The sequence below is a fragment of the Morchella importuna genome, assembly GCF_003444635.1.
Source record: "Morchella importuna strain M04M26 chromosome Unknown Morimp01GS010, whole genome shotgun sequence".
Taxonomy (NCBI): Eukaryota; Fungi; Ascomycota; class Pezizomycetes; order Pezizales; family Morchellaceae; genus Morchella; species Morchella importuna.
In genome coordinates, this window is record NW_025763407.1 from 1,115,099 (window position 1) to 1,137,655 (window position 22,557).

The window sequence follows — 22,557 nt, forward strand, 5'->3', positions numbered from 1 at the left end:
GATTTCGATTCCTACTATGTACGCTTGTCTGTGGTACGTGCGCACCTGCAGCTGTCATGGGGTGCATGGGGTGATAATCGTTTTTGACTGACAAGCCACATGCCATATAAGGCCTGGATCGACTAAGCTTTTCTAGATAGAGTAGGTCTTTATAGTTTGCTCGAGGTTTCACTTATTCAGCCAACTAAAACCTCCCATGAGTTAGTAGTGTAGTAGTGGAATCGTATCACATATTGATTCTAATCTTTAGATGTCCATACACGTACAAATATCCTGGACGAGGGGGTTGCTAGTGTTTGCACATGTGGCTGTGCCCATCCCCTACGAGTAGCTTGATAATAGCTAAGAAATATATAGGATTAAGCTAATGGGCTAAAAAGGCTTATTCCTAGCACGGGAACTTCTTCTCCTGGGATAAACGGTGATGTGCCCACCAATATCAAGTTTCTATTTACGCCTAGGCTTAATTGAACAAACTCGTACACCTCTCCGAGGAGGGATGGTGAGAAGGATGTAACTACGGCGAAGCTTGGCTCTTAAAACTAAGAAAAACCGCCAAGCCTCGCCATCCGCTGACCTCAATATCTGAAAACCTAACCCTGGTTGCAAATGCCTCTATCATTGACCATGATCATATCACCTCGGAAGTTGAACTTTGGTATAAAGATTTGAGGAGATAGGTGTTATTTGAAGGGACTTCTATTTCTAATATATTAATAACCAGAGAAGTGGAATTCCCTTTTATAGCCTCAACGTGCAGAAGCGGCTGAAGACTTAGACGTGCTTGGGGCCTATTTCTTTGAGTGGTCACAAGTGCATGAGGTGATGAGGGGGATCGCTTCACAATAAGTAAATTACCTTTACGACCTGCTTCGTATGTTATTAGTCCGGAAAAAACGCACTTGTATTATGGAGGTGTGAGAATTAACGAGAAGGAGGTGGAACAAAGAGTTTTGAGCATGTAACAGGTGAGGAATCTACAACAGAGGGCGGGAGATTTGATCCTAGCCTTGTGGCGATAGAGATAGAGGCACATACATCTTCTAACCGCACACGCGGCTTCAAACTTTCTATTACCTTAAGAAGAAAAAAACCAAAAAAAACCAAAGGAGAGGGGAGAAACACTATTTCGATCAAATCATCACACTTTCACAGTTGATTCTTAAGAGTAACTTCGAAAGTTGTAACGATATGAATGCTGTCCCTATCCCTGGTAAAAATAAATCCATGTTTTATCGGCGTGCCGATTGATCCGTAAAGCTCAGAACAACGAACGGTGGGTGTCCCCGCACCGAATTAGTTTTGGACACACCGGTTGAGCAAGCTCGGGCACCTGAGGCGCATTCTCGGCGAGAAGAGGATATTCATTAGATATTTTCCGTAGGGAATTGAGACCTTCTTGAAGCTAAGTAAATAAAAGCGCCCATTATCATTTGCGTCCCGGTGTTGCGTCATCAACCCCAAATCCAGCAGTAAGAACGTCGCGGGGTGCATTCATTGTGTGCCAGCAAAGCAGTCAGACGGTATCAAGCCTCATGGTGGCCTAGGACACGAAAATAAGAGTGGTGGTTAGGTTCTGATATACCTCCGCCATGGTAGGCTTCAGTGCAGTTACCGAATGGAAGAGTTGGTGAACCCGAAAGCTTGGGTAACCCCAGTATTAGCGTGATCATCGATTATGAGATAAAGGTAGTGCCGATAGTAGTTGTATGTAACTACATGTACCCAGGGGTACCCAAAAGTGATGCAACGGCTTGGAAATATAGGGTGAGGTCTTAGTGAATTCGCAACCACTTTACATGTAATTTCTTTCATTTTGATGTGATTGATGAATTCTTCATACTCTCTTTACTTTATATACTACATGTATATATCGCTACTTCGTTAAAGTCAAAGTTGGGTTGCATGTGGTTGAAATCGTGAGTAGTAAATTGAGTCGTTGCATCACTTTCCGGCACCCCTGGGTACATGTATTAGATTAAAACTAGAGTAGATTGTATGTAGAGAATCGATCGATGACCAGAGCCAAACATGTCAGCTTATGTACACAGCCCTATAGATTGGAAGGATTTCTGACTTTAAATCTTCATATAATTATGATTGGAACTATGAGGGTAATTGATCGATTTCATTGGTTTATATATCTGGTTGTTGGGGGGTTCTTCTTCCACCTGTCAGAGCTAGAGGAGGAAGACGGGGCCTTGGTACAATAAGATGGTCCCGAGTGAACCTAGATTTGACGACATCAATGACGGTGTACAGGTATGACCGCTGTAGTGAAGGACGCGTACTCCTCTTGATTAATAAGAGACATATCATAACAATCTGTTACTACACTAGGCTTGTAGTATAACTCGTGCGACTTCTGATCGAATGAAAGAACCCCGTAGTTACCGCCAGTTGGGATCAACCAATAATCTTATGACCCACAGGCTTTAGCTTCTACTGCAGTTGATTAACCTTCATCGGTTGCGCGCCACAAATTTTTTTGGGGGCGTGTTCTGTGAACAGATTCCTTTGATTCGACATGTCTATATAAGGCCTGTCTCGGTGCATTGATGACTCTAACCATCAGCCATCTCTCGCTTTTTACCCCCTGGTACGTGTCATCCACTCTATGTACATATCATTTTTTTTTTAGTCTGCTGCATCCTCCAATGGTTGGTTCTTATGGGGTCTTGCTTTATTGGTGGTTTTCTGGTCTAGGGTAAAGTTCGTAAGGCTGAATTACATATTTCGAGGCCTAGTGCCAAATTGCAGCTAAGCATACCGGTATTCTCCTTCGTTGCGATCCTGGGGCGGGCCTTTTCTTCTTTTCTTCCTTTCTTCCCATCGATAACGTCCAGAAGATAAACTTGGAAGACCGTAGATCACCTCCTTATCGCCCTCATGCAAAGTATGGGGTACTTAGCTATCGATTGAAGTGGAGATGTTAGAACGGCTCCGGCGCAGGCACAGGACGGGATGTCTTGAGGGATGACGTGCGAGTCCGGCGGCAGCGTCTGCAAATGGTTAGGGAGGAAGGGAAATCAACGTGCTTGCTGCAAACCTGCATTGGTTTCTTGCCAAGACATGCATACAGGGACATGGTTAGTTGCTTTTGGTAAATAGCTTCCAAATGCCCTCTAGCTCTTCCCCTCGAACCTTTCGATTACTTACCAGATGCTTTGGATAGATGGATACCTCGAGTACAGCTTGCAGTAAGATTATTGTAGAAATATGGGAGGAGTCCTATTAGCTTGCCCAGCCAGAGAAACCCTGTTTTTAGACCCTGTTTCTACAATAATTCTACCTCTCGCTGTAGTAGATATGGATTCGAGTGATACTAGTAAGGGAATCCGAGAGTTCCGAGATTTTGCAAGCTTCATGCTCGGTTGCTGGATCTTCTTATTTGAAGCTCCACTGATCACTGCCAACACTTCTGTAACTGGGGTAGAGGGTTGAGAAAACATTGTTTTCAAGTTCCAGGGTCCAATGTTAAGAATAATTGTTGCACTTATAGTTAAACTTAAAGAAGCCACCCGTACTATACGCGCAGGTTGTCTACTTGTTTACTTGACTGGGCTGTATCCGGTACGGTACTCTAAGTCTAGGGCAACATTCTAAATTTATAGGAAGGTGAGGTCCATCTAGGAACCGGCACATCCGTTGCCGAAATAACAATGCATGTAAGGTAAGCATTGTAAGAGATGCTTACCATAGAAGACAACACCAAGGCAATATAGAAGAACCAAGACGTCAAGTAAGGAGTGGTTTGTGGTAGGCAGGGAAGTAGAGAACCCGAGAGGGAGAGAGAGAGGGAGAGAGAGAGGGAGAGAGAGAGGGAGAGAGGAGCTGAATCCAAACGACAAATATTGAGAGAAAGAGTTATTTCCCCTCCCCCACTCCCTGTATATTTGGAGTAGACACACACACACATGAAGTTGTTGCTGCGCCTCCCTAAGCAAACACCTTCTGTTGTCGCGCTGTCTCTCGTTCACTGTAGCCCACTCTCCTTTCCTCCAAATCTCCAACAGAAATATCAATAGCGACTTACGTTCTTCTCGCGATACACACGACCTGTCGCTCGTTCCCTATTCCCGGTCTCTCTTTCAACATCCCCTCACATACCCGTATCCATATCCACATCCCTCGCAAAACTTCCCCACACCTCAGCAACTTTATCCACTGCAGTGTTGTAGCCATCTTGCTTTCTCTCCTACGTCCCATTACATACATAGTACACACTCGCAGGTCGATCACAAGCGCATACGCACGCTCATACAGCCCCTCCCTCTTTGTAATTGTTTTTTATCCGATCATTTCCCTCCTCCAAGCCGTCGTTGCAATTCCGGTTGATCATAGCGTCCCATACCGAGAGAAACACCCCTCGGAACCAGGAACCCCCAAAGCAAAGCGCCCGAAAGAAAGAAGGCGCTGAACTCTAGAGTTTAGAGCATTGGCTGGGCAAACGAGAGAGAGAAACCTCCTCCCCCCACCCCAGGAAAATTTAAAATTAGGGAGGCTGGGCCAGGCGGAGTATACGCACCCTCTGCTGCCGCGCTCAGACAAATCTACCCTGCGCCTGTCCGCGTGAGGGAAAGGGGTTCCGCGTTTTTCGTGTTTTTCCTTTTTCACCTTTTTAATTCCTTCGAGAACGAGCATCAAATCTGTTGGACCGGCAACAACGCATGCTTCTGTCTGGAGATACCGTTGTGATGACACTTCCCCACAACGAGTCCTACACATCAACACATCGCATACAGCATCATCAACCTCCACCACAAAACTTCTCCCGACCTCATCAACAACCCTCTCAGGACTCGACTCATTCAGCTAACAACCTTTCTCTTTCTAACAGAGACCTAATAGGTGGAAGTGGAGGGACTAGTGGTTTTGGTGAAGGACACAAAGACTCTAGCAACATTCCGAACGGGGCGTTTTCAGCTCTCTCTACTTCCACTACAGTAACTACATCGGCTTCTAAAATGAATTCAAACGGAATCAACAACGCCACGGTAGAGCGTGACAATCAACCGGCCTCGGCTCCGGGATTGGGGGCGGGATCGGGAACGGCTGTAAGGGTAGTGCCGACCGTAGATAGTTCGTATTTCCCTAATGGATCCTTATTTGATCCCCTATCTACCTCAGCGCCAAATGGTACATCACACCCACCTGTACTTCGTGGATCCCCTACCTTGCCTTTGAACAACAGCGCCCAACCCCCCCAGAGCTCCATGACCGCGAAATCATCAGCCTTGCTTACCACTACAAACACTACAGTTAATCCTTCAAGATTTTCAAATAACTTCTCACCTACATCTGTGACATCTGGACAACAGTTATCACAACAGCTACCAGCATCAACAACTATTCGACATAGACATACTCTACAGGTTCCTAAACCTAGTAGTTCGAACCGGCAGACCACTCCTAGTGGGAGTGCAGCGGATGCGGTGACAAGTGGTCGGTTCTCTCCCACCTCAGCTACTCCTAGGCGAGCATCTATATCATTAGGGCGCAGAGGAACAAGGTCGTTACATTCCGACATGCATATTGACGAGATACCCCAAGATGAGGACGCAGTACGGATTGCCGAGGCGATCAAAGCTAAACGGGCCAGCAAAAGACGAAAGGCAGAGGAGGAGCTGGATGATGAAAAGGTTATGGTTGGGACGAAGGTCGATCAGAACCATGTCAATTGGATCACGGCCTACAACATGCTTACGGGTATTCGATTCACTGTATCGAGGATCAACGCCAAAATGGATCGGCCCCTAACAGATGCCGATTTCGACGCTAAGAATAAGTTCTCTTTTGATATGTTAGTAGGCCCCTGAATTTGCAAACATTATTTTTCTTTTCTTTTCTTTTCTTTTTTGGATGTGACTGATTATAAATATAGTACCGGGAACGAACTTACCCCATCTGCCAAGTACGACTTTAAATTCAAGGACTACTCACCATGGGTATTTCGACATCTTCGAGCAAAGTTTCGATTGGATCCCGCGGACTACCTTATGTCTTTGACTAGCAAATACATATTATCCGAATTAGGCTCACCTGGAAAAAGTGGAAGTTTCTTTTACTTCTCACGGGATTACAAATACATAATTAAGACCATTCATCACGGAGAGCACAGGTTCCTTCGACATATATTGAGGGATTATTACAAACACGTGGAAGATAACCCAGATACCCTTATATCACAGTTTTATGGGCTGCACCGGGTCAAGACTCCATTTGGACGGAAGATCCACTTTGTTGTCATGAATAATTTGTTCCCACCACACCGCGACATCCACCAGACTTTCGACCTGAAAGGTTCGACAATCGGACGTGATTTCAAGGAGGAAAGCCTTGCGCAAAACCCTCGTGCTACTCTGAAAGATTTGAACTGGCTTCGACGGGATATGAATTTGAACTTCGGCCCTACCAAAAAGGAGCTCTTTCTTCAGCAGGTGCACCGAGATGTTGAGTTATTGAAACGCCTTCATATCATGGATTATTCGTTATTATTGGGAATCCATGATCTCACCAAAGGGAACAGTGAAGACATTCGGAATAATACGTTAAAGGTGTTTCAACCTGGTGCTAGCACCGCAGAGGCTGGCCAGGACGACCCGGCTAGCCATATGCTACAAAGAACACCAAGCAAGATGGAGAAGGCAAGGCAGGCCAGAGAGTTAAGGAAGACAATAAACAAGGAGGTGCCGATTACCTTAGATAGGGGCGCAAATAGACTACCAGAGGAGTTCTTGGAGTGTGTATAATCCTTTTTTTTTTTACGTCTTTGGCAAAAAAAAAGGAAAAGAAAGAAATATGGAAATGCTTACGATGAGATAGGCAAAGGAACACCATCTTCTATGGCGATGACGGCGGTTTTAGGGCGACCCATGAAAATGACGAGAACGGAGACGTCATCTACTACCTTGGAATCATTGATTGTCTCACTCACGTAAGTATTCTGTAACCATTTTTTCTCATTGCGCCTGGGTTTGCTAATCATTTAATAGTATGGATTTGTCAAAAGATTAGAGCACTTCTGGAGAGGCCTATCTAACCCCAAAGACCAGGTTTCTGCTATTCCACCAGACGGATACGGGGACCGATTCTTCAAGTTCATCTCAGGACATGTGAAATCACAAGAGGAGGCTGCCAGAGATAAAGCAGCTAGGGAGAATGCTGCCACTACAGAAGGGGTTGTATCTGAGCCCTCTCAAAATGATCTGGAAAGAGCCCGGGAACGAGGTACAAATGAGGGTGATAGGCCAAACAGAACTCTGGGCGCTGTTCGTTCACCTTCCGCGGAACGAACAGCAGGAACGTCTGGCACGGTCTTACCGGTCGTCGAGGAAGCTGGTGAAGGTGGTAGTTCTCGGAGTCGGAGTCATAGGGATAGCTCAAGCGATAACGGGCGGTCAGGATATGTGGATAGTGTGACGGATAGGCGGGCATCAAGGGAGACTGGAGAGGAGGTTTTCTCTCATGGCAAAGCGCGTGCGATGCCTGAAGATATGGCAATTCGGGTTGAAAGGGTTTCTTCCTAGGGTTGCTAGGTAGGTGGTTGGTTTTTTTAAAAGAAGGTTGAAGAGTATATCGGACGATCTTTCTTGCGAAACATTTTTTTAAATACGCATCGAGGGACGTTAAGCGCGACATGGTGTTTTGGCTTGTTTTATCTTAAGGGCATGCGAGTAGGCGGAACAGAACAACTGTAGATCACAGCGTGGGTTTAAGGTTAGAGTTCTCTTTTTCTTTTCTGAAGGTGGTCCCATCTGTGAGGGAGCCTATAACATTATTATTGAGCATGACTTTTCCAGCATCATCTGGTGTCTTCTTTTCTTTTGTGATATCTCTTTGGTTTGTCTTTTCCTTGTACGTTAGTCAGAGTCACCGTCATCGAACGACAATCTCGTCTTTTCTTTCCTTTTCAGCACCGTCACATTCCCTCGATTTGTATCTTTTCTTTTCTACTTTTTTTGCGTCTCTCTTCGTTCTATGTTGAATTTTTCGCATCTCCCCCGTTACCATTTTCTGCCTATGGGGCAATAAAAATGGGGAGATTATTATAGCGGCTTGGGATTGGAAAGGATGGATTTGGGCTTAAGGGAAATTCGTTATGGCTGTTTTTCTTCTTTCTTTCTATTTTTCTTACCGTCTGTGTCGAGTTTTTTGCGGTTTCTATCCTTATTTTCTGATATAGTAATTCGGTTCGTATGTGTAATATATTTGGCAGGCGGGGGAGGAGGCTTCAAGTGAGGAAGGTTTATTTTTCAAAGGAAAACGTCTGGCCAGTGAGTTCTTCTTTCTTTACTTTTGGTTCGGAGGTTGGTGTTTATGCCTGTCTCTTCAACTCATTTTGTCCTACTCTACTCTACTACCCACTTCCATTCGTTAACCTTAAGACTTCGATGCTCGAGTTGGCCATTTCTTCTGTGTTTGTCATTTGATTTATTATATTCTTTCCCAGACGGGCCTTTTTTGAGTGAATTTCTTTTGTTGTCTTTTAGCGGTTATTTCCTTTCATTCGTTGTCTGCTTTCTCGTATGTTGCGCAAGGCTAGTGAGGTTCACAGAGGCGAAAAAATTCATTGTATGGCTTTCTTTAGTGTAGTTAGATAATCTATTGAAACGGCAAAAAAAAAAAAAAAAATGAAAAGAAGGCCCGAATAGTTTGTTTATTACAAGTGATATCGATTACAAAGGCATCGGGGTTTTATTTGGACAAGATGAATCATATGCTATCACTCATCCGTTGTCACCCTTTTGCAGGAAGCTAAGAGTGAAAAGTAACTCTCCATAAGAGATGTTGATTGAAGACAAAATCGTACAAACCATTCAAATGAGCTATGAAACCGAAATAAAACTAGTGATTACTGCCAAATATACGCCGTCGTTTCCTTTCCCTCAACCCTCTCTAAGCATTACGCAAGAAAAAGAAAAGAAAAAATAGACGCAAAGGAAGCTAAACCATGAACGTCACCTTTAATGGCACCAATGAAGCCTTACTCAACATCCCTCATCTACTTCTAGCGGGCTGTTAGATTTTTAGCAAAATTAAAGGCTTGAGAGTCTTTATGCAAACATATCTGCAACCCCACCGAGGTCCGGGCTTTCTTGTCGTTTTTCTGCGTATTGCATTTGTTGCTTCCTCTCCGTCTGAGTTCTCTGTTTGACGGCTGGTGCGGATTTTAGAAGTTTGCCCTTTTCACTAACTGCGACCCCACGTAGACCGTCAAGCAGCTCTAGTATCAATGCACGTTGCTGACGTGTACTAGTAGCTACAGTTAACTTCTTGTAGCAGCTGTCGACTTTGTATTCCGTAATACCAGGAAGTGACAAGAGTAGGTCTCGGGGTGTTAATGATGTGGGCGAGTATAGCAAGAATATAGTAGCAATAAGCTGCGCAAGATCTTTCTGGACATCGACGAAATAATCCTCGTGAAGAGACTGGGGCGGTGTATCATTAGTACAAGTTTGGTGGGGCAGTGAAGAAGTGGAAGACATACGTGGATAGCGGCCATAAGCACCTCCCGGCAGATGAATTCTCTTATGTCAGGACGATCCGCCTGAAACTCTGGCACGATCGATCTAAAAACCCTGATGATAATTCCACAGCATCTTGAATCTCTCATCCTCAATGCATGGGTGCAAAATAAAATCAATGGTTCTAAGACAGAATCCATTGATAGTATAAATTCTCTCATTATTTGTTCCCCAGGCCCAACACTTTGTGATTCTGGCGCTGCAACCTGGCTTAGAAAACCCGGATTTGCGTTGACTGCTTCGCCGGGTCTCTGGGGATCCAGGAGCCCTGCAACAATCAAAACCGCTGTATACGTAAGTTGCCTGAGAATGCTTTCCTCCTTCATTTCCTCGGCTAGCTTATCATCATCTTGAGTAATCTGTCCCTTCTTCATAAGCTCGTCCCATTCTCCACGAATCTTACGGTCTACTTGGGCGAATAGGCTTGCTAGCAATGGCGTTAAAAAGTGTGCTCTAAGTGTCGTCGGGCAGTCATCAATGATGTATCTCGTCATATTTAATAGAATCGACATCTGATGGGAGCTTAAGGCGTGTGCATCCGCGAAAAGCGCTAATGCAAGCGGCCCTGGAAGTTCATTTAGTCCATAGAAATGGACATCCACCCTTGACATGCACCACAAGATTGAGTAGCAAGCCTCCCTAACCATTCGTATGGCACCCCTGATAGAGGAAGCGAGGCCCTCCATCGTCGTCTTTGTTTTTGTTACGTTCTCGTAAAACTCATCTCGGCTACCAGTAGATATTCCAGCTTGCCAGAAACGATCTGTTAAAATTTTCCGGATAACACTCTGTAATTCAGGTTGAAGCCCTTGCCAGGTCGCTGGATTGTGGAAAGCATGTGCGTGGCTACCAATTTTATTAATTTCCTGAGAACCGAAGCTGCGTGGGGGAAAAATTTACCTGAGAAATTTAAGCAAATTAGGAAGAATCATAGGTATAGAATCATGCCAGAGCGCACATGAAATGTTATATGCATTTGATGGCTTTCTCAACTGCTCAGTGGAAACGGCCAAGAAAGCTTTTGTAGTTCGTATTGGTAGGTTTTTGAACTTCTCCGTAAGCTCGAGTTGTAAGACTTGGCCCTCTTCGTCCAAAGGTTGTTTCGTAAAGTCCGAAATTTCGTTTACACGCCTTGAAATTAAGTAATCTTGAACCTTGTCCAGTCCCAAAACTTGACAGAAGCCTTGAAAAGTCTGCAGAGACTCGGTAAGTACCGGATCCCTCCAGGCCTCACGAACTGGGAAGATATATCCTTCCAACCGTGATTGACGCAATTGTGGGTCAATATTTTTTGTTCGGTGGCTGCCATTTCGTCAGTTTGGGGCAGCAAAAGAGGGAGGAGGAGGGGGATGATAGGTTTATACTTTATCGTGAAGAGGAACGTGTGAAAAGCTATTCTGGTACGGTCATCAACGTTCTCTGTGGCTACAATCTCGTTGATTTTAGTTTGAAGTTGATCGTAGACCAGCATTAAATGATCTGGCATTTTCATCGCCAACCGCTGAATTTCGGTAGTGCAAACACTCATGAGCTCTTTGACAGCATCCGTATAGGCATGGTTTGGATGTTCGACTGGCCTGGTAAGCAGAACCTATGGGAGTGATTCTAGTTAGCGTGCGTTTTGATCATGCGAGACTAAAAAGAAGAAAGAATGGACAAACATGTTCAAGAATCTTCAGCATCAAATCTGCCTTTTTGTGCAAGGCCGAGGTAGAAACCGTAACCATTAGTTGAATTACTCTCCTTCGTATCATGGGATCTTCAAAGTTCATATTAAGAACTCGTTCACACCATGCCTCAAGCCGTTGCTCCAGCTCGTCTCGATTGCTGTTATACTAATCCGGAGAGAGATTGTGGTCAGTTTGAAGTAAGTGATACTGGGCAATGTAAAATCTAAATAGGGGAGCCATACGTTTGTTTGCGAAGCGGAAGGGTTATTAGTAATACTATCCGCCCACCTGATGTACCCTTTCAGAGCCGCCTCCATGACAGTGAACTGGGCATCTAGCTCTAGGAAAGCGTTTGAATTTTTACAATATTCTTCCACTGCATTATACATTAGTAAAAGATGTACCCATTTGAAGAAAGTGAAAAAGGCAAAGGACTCCTGGATGGGGACTTACGATTAACCGAAGGGCTTCTATTATATATACCAGTTAAGGAGTTCTCTGCTTGAGACATGATATATGGAAACGCCTCGAATGGTCGTTTTCTTACCATGCTCTCGACAATACTCTGACAGAACCTTCGATAGTTTCCAAGGAACGCGTGTCTTTCTGGGATAGTATCAAGATCTTCATTTAGGAAGAGTAGTATTGGATTCGAGTCATCCTCCATGACCTCATACTAGATAAAGTTTAGTTCAGTCTTGACATTGGCCAGATACATATAATTTTAAAGGGGCTACTTACCCTCATCAACCGGGAGGTGACCAACTCCAACAACCCGGGTATCAGTGGTAAAACAGCTTCATGCTCACTAAGGATATCCTTCTTCACAATTCGGGTCCAGACGTTTAATACTGGTATAGAAACCGCCAGACTATTATGACTAGTGATCTCAAACAGCAATTTCATAAACTCCGATAAGTCGGTTTCCGGCAGCATCAAGTTCGCCTTTTCTTCTACAAAACTGGCGAGGTTGGCAACCATCTAGTATAGAATTATACAGAGTTAGTGATTGTTCAATGATTCTTTCATCAATCGAGAATTTCACATCTCACCTCCGAGAACCTCTTCAAGAAGAGATAAGGTTCTTCATCAGTATTACTCGGATCAACTTGTACCCAATTGAAGATCTTTCTCAGCAAATCCACTGTCTGGGCATGGTACATTGGACAAACAATCTTCTGAAAGTCATCGTCCTCAATGAGGATCCTTGTAAACAGAGTGTGAAGGCACTCTGTTGCAACCTAAATTATCCGTCTTAGCGTGTTTTTTGTAGACGCACAAATGTGCTTGCATGAGTCTGGATAGCTACCATTTGTACTGCTATTGTTTCTACCATTAGGGATCGCCCAACGGTCTCCACTACTTTTGCTGCAGCTATGGCTCTAAATTGTTAAAGTCAATTTTTAGTGTTGGAAAAAAAGAAGAAAAAACTACGAATTGAAAGATATAGAGACGTACTTTGGGATAGCCCAAGCCATACAAGCCTTCAAAGTTCCCAAAACCTTTATCGCGCACGCCTCAACTTCGGAATTGCCTTGCACGCCCGCCTCCAGGCATTGTTCCAGCATACACACAAGTCTTGCGAGCCAGCCTTCCTCCCCGGATACAAGAACGATACTTGGATCTCGCAGAGGAAAGTGCTCTCTTAGCACTGCCATAGGCGTAAATATGTCTATACACGCCTTGCTCAATGGTGTATTCCTAATACCGGCCACCGAATCCTCTCTATTGAAAACGTCCTCAACCAAACTTTCCAAAATTGATAAGACCAAGTCTCGTTGTGCAGGATTTCCTTCCCTCGAAGAATTTTCCCAAAGTTTGGCAAGAAGCTCATCCATGTCTAGCCACTCGTTGGCCCATGAGCGCTTTGCAACCTCTACCCACAGCTGTGCAATCTTATTCCGTAAATACACAGGATCTCCCCCGTCCATCTTGACATTCTCAGCTAAGGACAAAATCCAGTTCCGAACCGTGGTACTTTCTTCGACCGAATATTCATCCCAGTGGTATTTTAGAGCATGTTCCAGCAGAAGCAGTCCAAAATGCCTTACTACGGCGTTCTGACCCCTATCGTAGGCTAAAGTAAAGCCATGATAGGGGGCCTCCTTCTCACTTTTTGCAGACTCCAAGAAAAGCCCCGCCTGTTTCCGGGAGTCGTTGGTAGAATGCGGGTCGTAGACGATTTCAAGGGCTTGTTTGATCTGGTTGAGGGGTTGTTGATGGCCGCCGCTGTTATCTATACCGTTGGAGGCCAGCGCGCCGGTAGTGACAACATTTCCTCCGCCTCCGTCCATACTGGAATTTGAAAGGGGATGTTGTAGACGGACTTTCGTTTCGTGGGCGGATTGGGATATGTGCTGAGTTTATTTGGGGGTTGTCTAGAAATAGGGAATGCAAGCAAAGAAAACAGTGCTAGCCAAAGTCAGCAAGAAAAGTGCAGCTCTCGTCAATTGTAGTGCAGTTTTCTTTTCTCTTTTTATTCTCGTTTTCCTTTTTCCAACTCGTTTCGGGCAATTTTTCTTCTTTTTGAGTTGGCGTCGAGGGAGAAGTGAGTCGGAGATTTTAGAACAGACGGTTTATGGGTGACGCCGCGCTGGAAGGGGAGGGGAAGGAGGAATAAAGGGAAAAAAGCAAGAGGAGCTTGAGTCTCTCAATAGAACAGGTGACAACGCGCAGCCTAACAACGGAGTGACTAGGGCGTAGACTCGTAGGTTGACTGTTAGTGAGTGAGCGGATGAGTAACAACAGTTTGTAGACTAGCTGGTGAGTCAAAGTTGAGAGTACATGTGGTACTGTAGGTACAGTAGGTACATGAATGATTGAGTGGGGAACCGCTAAAGAGGATGTAACTTTATGAGGTGAGATTCCCGCTAGGAAGGATCGTGCTCGGCGGCCGGCCACCAGCAACAATTCAGGAACAGAAATTCCTTAGCACTAGTGGGAATGCACGGCGCACAGATAAAGCTGTGCTACACGCATTAAATTCCAGATTGCGAGTATCTGCGAATTCAGATGAGTTCTACGTAATTCTGCTTCTCCTTTTTTCGTGTTGGTCTGCTTGCTGCACTTGATCTCGAGCTCTAGCTCTCCCCTTCCGATAATTTGTGCGGGGAGTGGCTCCACCTCTTTGGCTCGTGTGTGCAGGGGTCTCACCGTAGGCTGTGCATTCAATCTGTGCAGCCACAACATTCAAGTAGATTCTGCGGCCGTTGCCGCCCCATTCGCCACAAACACAGATTGTTATCACCCCGCAGTTTCGTGTGTGTGAGATTTCCCCTCCTCCGTCATTGTGCTCGCGTTTCCCTGCAGCATTCCTTGCACATGATTGCCCTAAAAACACCACAGCTACAAATCTGCATATCCCACCAGCAATCATCTTTCTCCCCCATACATAGCTTCTTCGTGTTTGTATCGACAGCTAGATAGAGAGCAAGTGACAGAACGGAGGAGCAAATCAAGATGTTTATGCTGAGGAATGTGGGCAAGCTAATATTTGGCGATTCAACTAAACAAGACATCATCCAGCTCGATCAAGGTCAGCTCTATATTGTCCGACCAAACTCCGTTAAAGGCCATAGTGAATGCATGTGAGTTTTTCTATGGGGAAACAAGTTTGGCCACGCCCTTTGTTGCAGTTCAAAATTACTGATTTTGCTATCTAAAATATAGATTTAAGGATGCTGCTGCTACAATCCGTAGAACGTCAACTAACTTTCACTATCAGCTGGTAATCCAGCGTGCTTACGAAGAAGGAGAAGAGCAGCTTGTCGATGACGCTGAGGATTTCGATGACACAAAGGACGAAAAGACGTTTTTGCTTGATGAGAGCCTGCACCTACGGTACACCATTCGTGACGGGCAAGCGGTTTTTGCGTGGAGGGATTTGAGTGGGGTTAGTAGGGATCCTCATATTTCCCACATGTTTTCTGACTTTGCCATAGGATCCTGGTGATTTATACGAGTTTATTTGCGACCCCAGTGTACAGCCTAGTTCAGCTCCCACCTTCGAACTTGTAGCTATACAATGTCAGTTTGAAAGAAAATTTAGGAGAAGTCACGAAACAGCAACAGAACAGGAGTTGCACCACTTCTCTTTTTCGTAATTACACTTCCTCTATGCGTCGTATATTACAGAAACTAAGATCCTAACAATGAAGTTGAAGTGATCCAATCCCATCTGCTTCTATGGCGCCCAATTCGCCTACAACTACAACATCCAGTTCTATATTCTCCGCGACAAAACCAACTGCCGTATCTCCTGCAAGCAAGGCTATGCCTCCTTCGGCAAAAAAAGTTGAGACTCCTGTTCGAAAAACGAGAAGCCACAAAAAGGAGCCGTCTCCTATTGCACCTACTGTTGTACCTACTGTTGTACCTACTGTTGCACCAGAAGCTGCAGTTGCCCCGGAAGTGGGAGAAATTCTATCGTCAGAAAGTGCAGAACTGCATTTGTTCGATTTGTCAAGCGCCACATTCGTCTTACAGGACTCCGAGGTTATGGCAACTGTTACTGAAGTCGGACCGTGGCAATGTATGTCTTATCCTTATGTTTTCTTATAAGGGCGTTTGAAATTAATGGTATGTTTGTATAGATTGGCTTCAAATCGAGGGCCAGAGTAGGTCTTGGTTGGGCCAACCAGTAATTGCCGATATCAACCCCGTTTTCAATTTTGAATACCTCTCTTTCATCTTTAATCACTACGGCGCAGACGGTTCGGCATACTCATGGCTTCTGCGCTTCAAAGACATGGAAACTGAGGAACGTTTTCAAGAAGGCCTCATGCGTGCCCTCTGGGAGCAATTGAACGAGCAAAAATGGATCAAGGCCAAAGACCAAGACCGGGAATATGTCCTTGAAGCCTTCCAAGATATAACTATGGAGGATGCACCAGATATCGAAGAGGATGAGGAAGAGGAGCCTTTTGAGGAAGCAGAAGAAGACGCAGGTAACCGCAGCGAAGAATACGATAGTGATGAAGAGGAGGACGATACACATGTTAAAGGGGACTCAACTGGAGAACAGAACAGCCAGTTAGCTGTTGGATATAAGCACGATAGAAGTTTCGTTGTGAGAGGGAGTAAGATTGGTGTATTCAAGCACACCGACAATAACGAACTGGAGTTTGCTACAAATATTACAAAAGTCCAGACGCCGAAAGGGCGGTTGTTCGAACCCAAAAAGGTTTATAACTTTCTAACCTTTGATAAACTAACTTTGCTAACCTACGTGGTAGGTGATGCTACATGGAGAAGACACCAGTATGATCATGCAAGATGCGAATAACCCACATAGCGTTTATAGAATGGATCTAGAGTATGGGAAGGTTGTTGATGAGTGGAAAGTGCATGATGATATTCCTATCAACATTTTTGCCCCAGAAAGTGTACGGCCACTAGAAACTTGACTTGGAGCCGACTTTAACTGACGGATCTTAGAAATTTGCACAAATGTCTAGCGAGCCGACTTTTCTTGGTCTTTCTCACAATGCACTCTATCGTGTTGACCCTCGTTTATCTGGCAACAAACTTGTCGACTCGGAGCTTAAGCAGTATGCCACCAAAAACGGGTTCTCCGCTGCAGCGACTACAGAAAAGGGATATATCGCTGTCGCCTCAACTAAAGGGGATATCCGTATGTTTGACCGCCTAGGTATTAACGCTAAAACACATATTCCGGCTCTTGGGGAAGCAATCATCGGCCTCGATGTCTCGGCGGATGGTCGATGGATTCTGGCGACGTGCAGAACGTATATTCTTCTTATTGATGCGCTCCAGCAAGAAGGGAAAAACGAGGGAAAACTTGGGTTCGAAAAGGCTTTCCCGAAGGATTCAAAGCCACGCCCACGCAGATTAGGACTCAACCCAGAGCACGTGGCGCAAATGCAAGCGGAGACAAAAAAACCTCTGTCTTTTACGGCAGCGAAATTCAATACTGGTTTGGATGCAACCGAAACATCGATTATTACTTCAACCGGGCAATTTATGATTACATGGAGTCTTAAGAGGGTCGTTTCAGGGAAAAAAGCCCCATACACCATTAAACGGTATGCTGAGGAGGTCAAAGCGGATAATTTTAGGTTTGGAAGCGATAAGAATGTCATTGTGGCCTTGCCGAACGCGGTAGATATGGTTAAGAAGACAGCCTTCAAAAAACCGTCAAGGGATAGTATTGCGATGCCTACCAGACAAACCAGGTCTCGACAGAATATTGTTGCTAGTCCCTATTGAGTAGCTTCAAGTTATCACGGGCGAAGAAAACTTTGTAGTTGTAGGCAACAGATTAAGAGTGGTTTGATTAGGAGTATTTTTGTGGGATTATAGGGTGGAGGCAGTTGTCAACTTTTCTTCATTTTTCTTCACTAAGTTGTTTTCTCAAATTCTCTTAGTCGCATGAATTTTTGGTCAGCGATTACATATATATGCTAGGGTTCTGAAATGGATTGGAATCGGGCCAAAAAAGAGTTATGGTGCGCCCACTCCTAAAGGTGACAAAAATCGGGCGAAAAGTCAAAGGCTTATAACTTTGCCAAAAAAGAGATTTAAAAAAATCGGTAAATAAAAAGTATAGTACTAGTGATGAACTTTAGCTTTTATTTCCAGATTTTTGATATCTACTTTAGTTAAAAAGTTATAAGAGTTTGAAGTTGCGGATTTTTGTATGTAAAAGGCGCCAAGACTGAGCAAAGTGGAACAGTATTATACCCATTTATACCCCCTCAAAAGTGAATTGCGGCAGGAATGCAGCAAAGTGGCCCTCTCATTGGCCTTGGAGTTCATCTTGCAGCCACGATTGTTCCACTTCCAGATACCGCCGTGTCACCTTTAAGAGTGTGCGCACCATACGTCGTAAGATTTCCATCCCTACATGATCAAATCGCCTGTAATGATATCCCACCCTAAAACGATAATATGGTTTTTTTCTGGAGGGTGTTTAAACCGCCAAACATTTGAAGTTCATTGCTTCGATTTGTTCAGTGAGGGGTACATACATATAGAAAAAAATAAAAACACTCCATCGAGTCATAGTGAAACAAAAACTATTTGCATGAGCTCAAAACAAAGCCACAAAGTTGACTAGCCGTACTTCAGCAGTGGCCGTGGGGAAGTTAAAGTCGAGTGATAAATCATGAGTACATCATGTAGTGAGGCCAACAGGTACTAAACATCTATCAGTAACTTATCAAGGTTGGTCACGCGGCTAAATACATGAGACGTTAACCCTAAGTGGTACCGGAGATTTAAGTTTTGACTATGTAGTTAGGCGTTCGGGTCCCAGCAGCTATAAATTAAAGCCAAAAACGGCGGAGCGACTATGATCATGTAAAGCCCTACATGTAATTTGTAGCTGCTCCGTTTTTCTTGCCAGCAGGCTGGCTAGGCCTGGAACGTTTCTGCTCTTCTTTGAAGTCTACCTTGCGACTACTTGAATTATAATTATGGATTATAGATGGATATTAACTTTTTTCCTCAAGATTTATCATGATATTAGGGCACCGAAGGCACTCCGCCCTCAGGGATCCCCTTCGCTCTTCTAAGTTAGCCTTGTAAAAGGCACTGACTTCAAGATTTATATGCGCCAAGGAATGACCGCCAGAGACTACGCCGGAAAATACTCCCAGGCTGTGGTGAACTTGGCTGAATAATCATTGATTTCATAGTGAACTAAAACTTAGATAGGGCGCAACTTTGTACCATTCCCCCCGCGGCCCGACATTCGGGGCAATAAAGCTTTTAAACAATTTAGTAAGCACGAGACCATATAAGGTTGGCTCCATGTAGGTACCGTTGTGTGCTGTATTCGAGTGATAGTTTATGATTTATCGTGTCTTCCCCCGTAGTACATACAGTAGTCACCCACCCCTTCCTTTAGGCCAGGTTGTCTTACCAAAAACCATGTCATATAAGAGTCTCCAGTTTCTGCTGTTCTGATTGCTATCTAGTTCTGCTTGGGCGGATTTATGTAAGGGTACTTATAGGTGTTAATTCCGGACCACCATATTCCACTCCCACCCCTAGAACAAACAAACCCCGGACCTCCCAGGTTCCGGAGGACCGAACGCTCGGTGCCCCGTCTAGCCTGATGGGCCGATCAACTCACTTTATAATTTACCCCTATTCGGAAGTAACATACATGTAGTGACCAAATAGCGCCAAGACATCCCGGGAAACACCTAGCTGTACCCGTTGTCGGTCTATCAAACCTCCGGTTCCGGCCAGTCGGATTTTCTTAACCTATGGCGCGAGAAGGCATAGGGGGTGGGTGTGTCAACTTCAGAGGAACTTTTTTGTATGGAATTAGAGAAAATTCCACCATTAGTCTAGGCGCTAGTACCATTAGGGGAGTAGATCTCCCAACTTTTAGCTGCAAACGCCGAAGTTTACACACCTGCCCACCATAGCTTCTCGAGCCATACGTGTATCCGCAAACTAATGACCAGGGGGTGGTGGGGTTCGGGGTTTCAGTGGTTTGGCGTTGTGTACGAAATGAATCCGTGTCTGCCTTTTTCTGTAGACTAAATGCATAAAAAAATCTAATCATGATATATATAAGACAGCAAGCACGCGCACCTCAAAATAAGATCCATCCCAAGAAAAGAGAAGCCAAACTCCAAGCCACCACATTAATCCCTTCACAGTTTTTGTTTAAAAAAGGAGAAGAAAAAATAATATAAACTAAAACAAAGCACCTCTCCAAAAAATAATGATACTTATGTAGCGTCTAACACTTATCCCGAGAAACCGGGGACACCCCAACTAGCAAAGAAGTCGTCTCCATCACCATCGTGAATTTTAACCTTTTCGGAAATCTCCCGAATATTTGATTCAATGTTTTCGGGAATCGCGTCACCGTGACCCGCGGCAACGCGGAGAATCAACTCGTTGAGCTTTTGACGGCCAAGGATATCTGATAGGTAGATTGTGTTAGAGTGATTATAAATAAACGAGAGGTAAACAATGATGTACTTACCAACATGATCACCTGTGTTTGGCCCTCCTCTGGAAACACCCTCCTGTTAGTGGTGCCAAGATGAATACAAAACCCTCGGAGTGAATAACTTACCGGATATCAAACATATCAGGCTGGTGCGGCATCTCATAGGTCTTGATTGAGATTCCTGCTGGGTTATATCTTTTCATCTTCCAGCCCTTTGTACACATGTATCCCGCACTAAGCAAAGACACTGTTCCGTCACCTTCTCCAACCACGACACCGCGATCCTGTAAAGATGTTCAATATAACGTCTTCGATGACAGGGAAACTCAAACGGAGGAGTACTCACGCTACCATCTCCATTAACACTTGTGTCAATGCTGATATTTAGTGACGACATTGGGCTTGTTATATCTTGGTAATAGTAGCTATTGATTATGTGAGTAAAAAGACTCGATATGAGTTTGACGGGAAGAGAATGAAGAGCACCTTCTTTCGGTTTCTTTTCCGATACCATAAAAGCAATAGATCTTCATGCTCGGTGCATATGGCAGCCTTGATTCCAACGGATTTACCCATTTTGACTGGATCTTCTCGTTCGCCTCAACCTCCTTCTTGGTATGCGCAACTCCGTGGGAATAGCTCCTCAGGACTTGCTTCCGGAACCAAGGGTCGGAGTTCTTCAATAGATACTCCAAACCTCCGGCTACAGTTAGATTCTGGCGCGGATGCCCACGGGTGGAATTGCCCTCTGTAAACTTGATGAACGAGCCATAGCTAACGTTCTGGCCCGGCTTATCATCAGGAGCCCATGTTAGATTTCCCCAGACTGCATCACCACCCTTTGGAAGCATACTTGAAATTCCCGGCATAGCCCGGAGAATCTCTGCACGGTCTTCACGGCTAAAAAACTTCTCGAGTCCAAAGACAGCAAGACGATTTAGCTGAGCTGTGTCCTTCATTTCGCCAGAGAGGACAGCGGGAACGCCCTTGACAGCCCCTAACATGCAACCGCTTATCTGTCATGAACGGTTAGCTTTAAGGCTAGGGATTCGAAGGTGCGAAAAGGTACATTTATAAACGAATCGATGTTATCTTCCACCCATCGATTACCGCCATTACCGTGCCCCTCGGCCTCAACCCACTTGAAGAAGTAGTGGACCACCTGCGAGCCCATACTGTGCGCGACTAGTACGGCCTTTTTACCGGAAAGCTTGTTTGATGTCTCGATGTAAGTCTTTAGCCGTGAGAAGTACTTATCTCTTTTCTCAAGATCCGGGTATGCCAGTCGCCAATCGTAGGACGCAGTGTAAGCGGTTGTTGGATCGTAACCTATGCTCGCCAAGTTCTCTACAATCTTGTTCCAGATCCAATATCTATCCTCATTGTCAGAACACTCTATCCACCTCAATTCCCCGTAGAGTCTGCATACCCGGTAACAAAAAAGTCAGTAGCATCAAACCCCTGCGCGGCGCGAAGCTTGATGCCAGGCGGGTCGAGACCAGTGTCCTTATCTAGCATTACATGTTGCTAAAAAACCGATGAGCAACAGCGCAGCAGTCCCTTGTGATATAAACCTACCTTCCAGGTAGCTCTGTCCGTAACCATAGCTCTCAACATGCTCCAAGAACCCCATAGCCGCTTCCGGAAGTATGGCCGGCTCTTTTCACCCGTCCCCCAACTCTCCAGTCTAAATGTGCGTGAACCGTAGTGTCAGTCGGGACGATAAGCATTTGAGATAGATCGACAGCAGATTATTCCGTATTATACCCTGTTGAGATGACTCCCGGCACCTATTCCATTAACACACAAAGCTTAACACCGGGAGAAACGGATTGATCTACCATAATAACCGGATGATTTGCCTCCAACCCCTCCGACTTCAACGCCAACCCCACGCGGAACGCATCCGCACTCACCACATCTTTCTCCCGTTGCTGCCGTCCATGGGTCAGTACGATAGGCATAGCAGAAGCGTTGTCGTTACCGGTCCCGCCGTGCAGGCGACAGCGAGAGCGAGGGCGACATACCGAGATATCTGTAGCTTCCTTCAGTATGCCCGCGGGAATCACATCAACCAACGACCCTAGCTGGAAGTCCCCAATCACAATGTCCTGGCTCTTTGCAAAGAAGACGGCGAGAAACAGGCCCACGAGCCCGCCAATGATGAACACGAGGGTGTAGGAGCGCTTCTTGGCCCGTTTGGCGGTGTGTTCGACTTTCTCGACGATCACGGGTAATGTCTTTTGCAGCTTCTTCGACGACGACGAGTCTTCAGGAGGCGGCGGAGGAGGTGTTGCTGCTGCTGTGGTGGGCTCGGATGAGGGGTTCTTATTGCCCCTCCGTTTCTTGGGCGACATGTCTTGGTGGTGGATTGGGGTTAAGGTAAGAAGGCAGCAGAAGAAAAAAAAGATGAGATGATTGGCAA

General features: G+C 45.2%; 4 protein-coding genes across 4 annotated transcripts; 2 read left to right on the forward strand and 2 right to left on the reverse strand.

The window, feature by feature from the left end:
• Positions 1-4,967: 4,967 nt before the first annotated feature.
• Positions 4,968-7,529, forward strand: LAJ45_04393 (uncharacterized protein; the record flags this gene model as incomplete). Its single annotated transcript, XM_046113973.1, has 5 exons — positions 4,968-5,082; positions 5,263-5,803; positions 5,885-6,742; positions 6,826-6,937; positions 6,996-7,529. 5 exons carry the CDS (start codon positions 4,968-4,970, stop codon positions 7,527-7,529), a joined length of 2,160 nt encoding a protein of 719 aa, XP_045973075.1.
• A 1,527-nt stretch (positions 7,530-9,056) lies between these two features.
• LAJ45_04394 (uncharacterized protein) lies at positions 9,057-13,491 on the reverse strand (the record flags this gene model as incomplete). Its single annotated transcript, XM_046113974.1, has 11 exons — positions 9,057-9,431; positions 9,491-10,373; positions 10,428-10,829; positions 10,892-11,118; positions 11,189-11,362; positions 11,440-11,573; positions 11,651-11,873; positions 11,939-12,178; positions 12,250-12,438; positions 12,507-12,579; positions 12,656-13,491. 11 exons carry the CDS (start codon positions 13,489-13,491, stop codon positions 9,057-9,059), a joined length of 3,756 nt encoding a protein of 1,251 aa, XP_045973076.1.
• Positions 13,492-14,656: 1,165 nt separating this feature from the next.
• On the forward strand, positions 14,657-17,425 carry LAJ45_04395 (uncharacterized protein; the record flags this gene model as incomplete). The annotated part of the gene is made up of 7 exons (XM_046113975.1): positions 14,657-14,784; positions 14,867-15,089; positions 15,139-15,296; positions 15,361-15,728; positions 15,790-16,379; positions 16,432-16,581; positions 16,634-17,425. The coding sequence occupies 7 exons, from the start codon at positions 14,657-14,659 to the stop codon at positions 17,423-17,425; spliced, it is 2,409 nt and encodes an 802-aa protein (XP_045973077.1).
• A 2,498-nt stretch (positions 17,426-19,923) lies between these two features.
• Positions 19,924-22,489, reverse strand: LAJ45_04396 (uncharacterized protein; the record flags this gene model as incomplete). The annotated part of the gene is made up of 13 exons (XM_046113976.1): positions 19,924-20,102; positions 20,166-20,194; positions 20,259-20,416; positions 20,479-20,557; positions 20,619-20,835; positions 20,912-20,923; positions 20,986-21,148; positions 21,202-21,505; positions 21,562-21,659; positions 21,711-21,819; positions 21,900-21,922; positions 21,974-22,066; positions 22,160-22,489. The coding sequence occupies 13 exons, from the start codon at positions 22,487-22,489 to the stop codon at positions 19,924-19,926; spliced, it is 1,794 nt and encodes a 597-aa protein (XP_045973078.1).
• Positions 22,490-22,557: the final 68 nt, after the last annotated feature.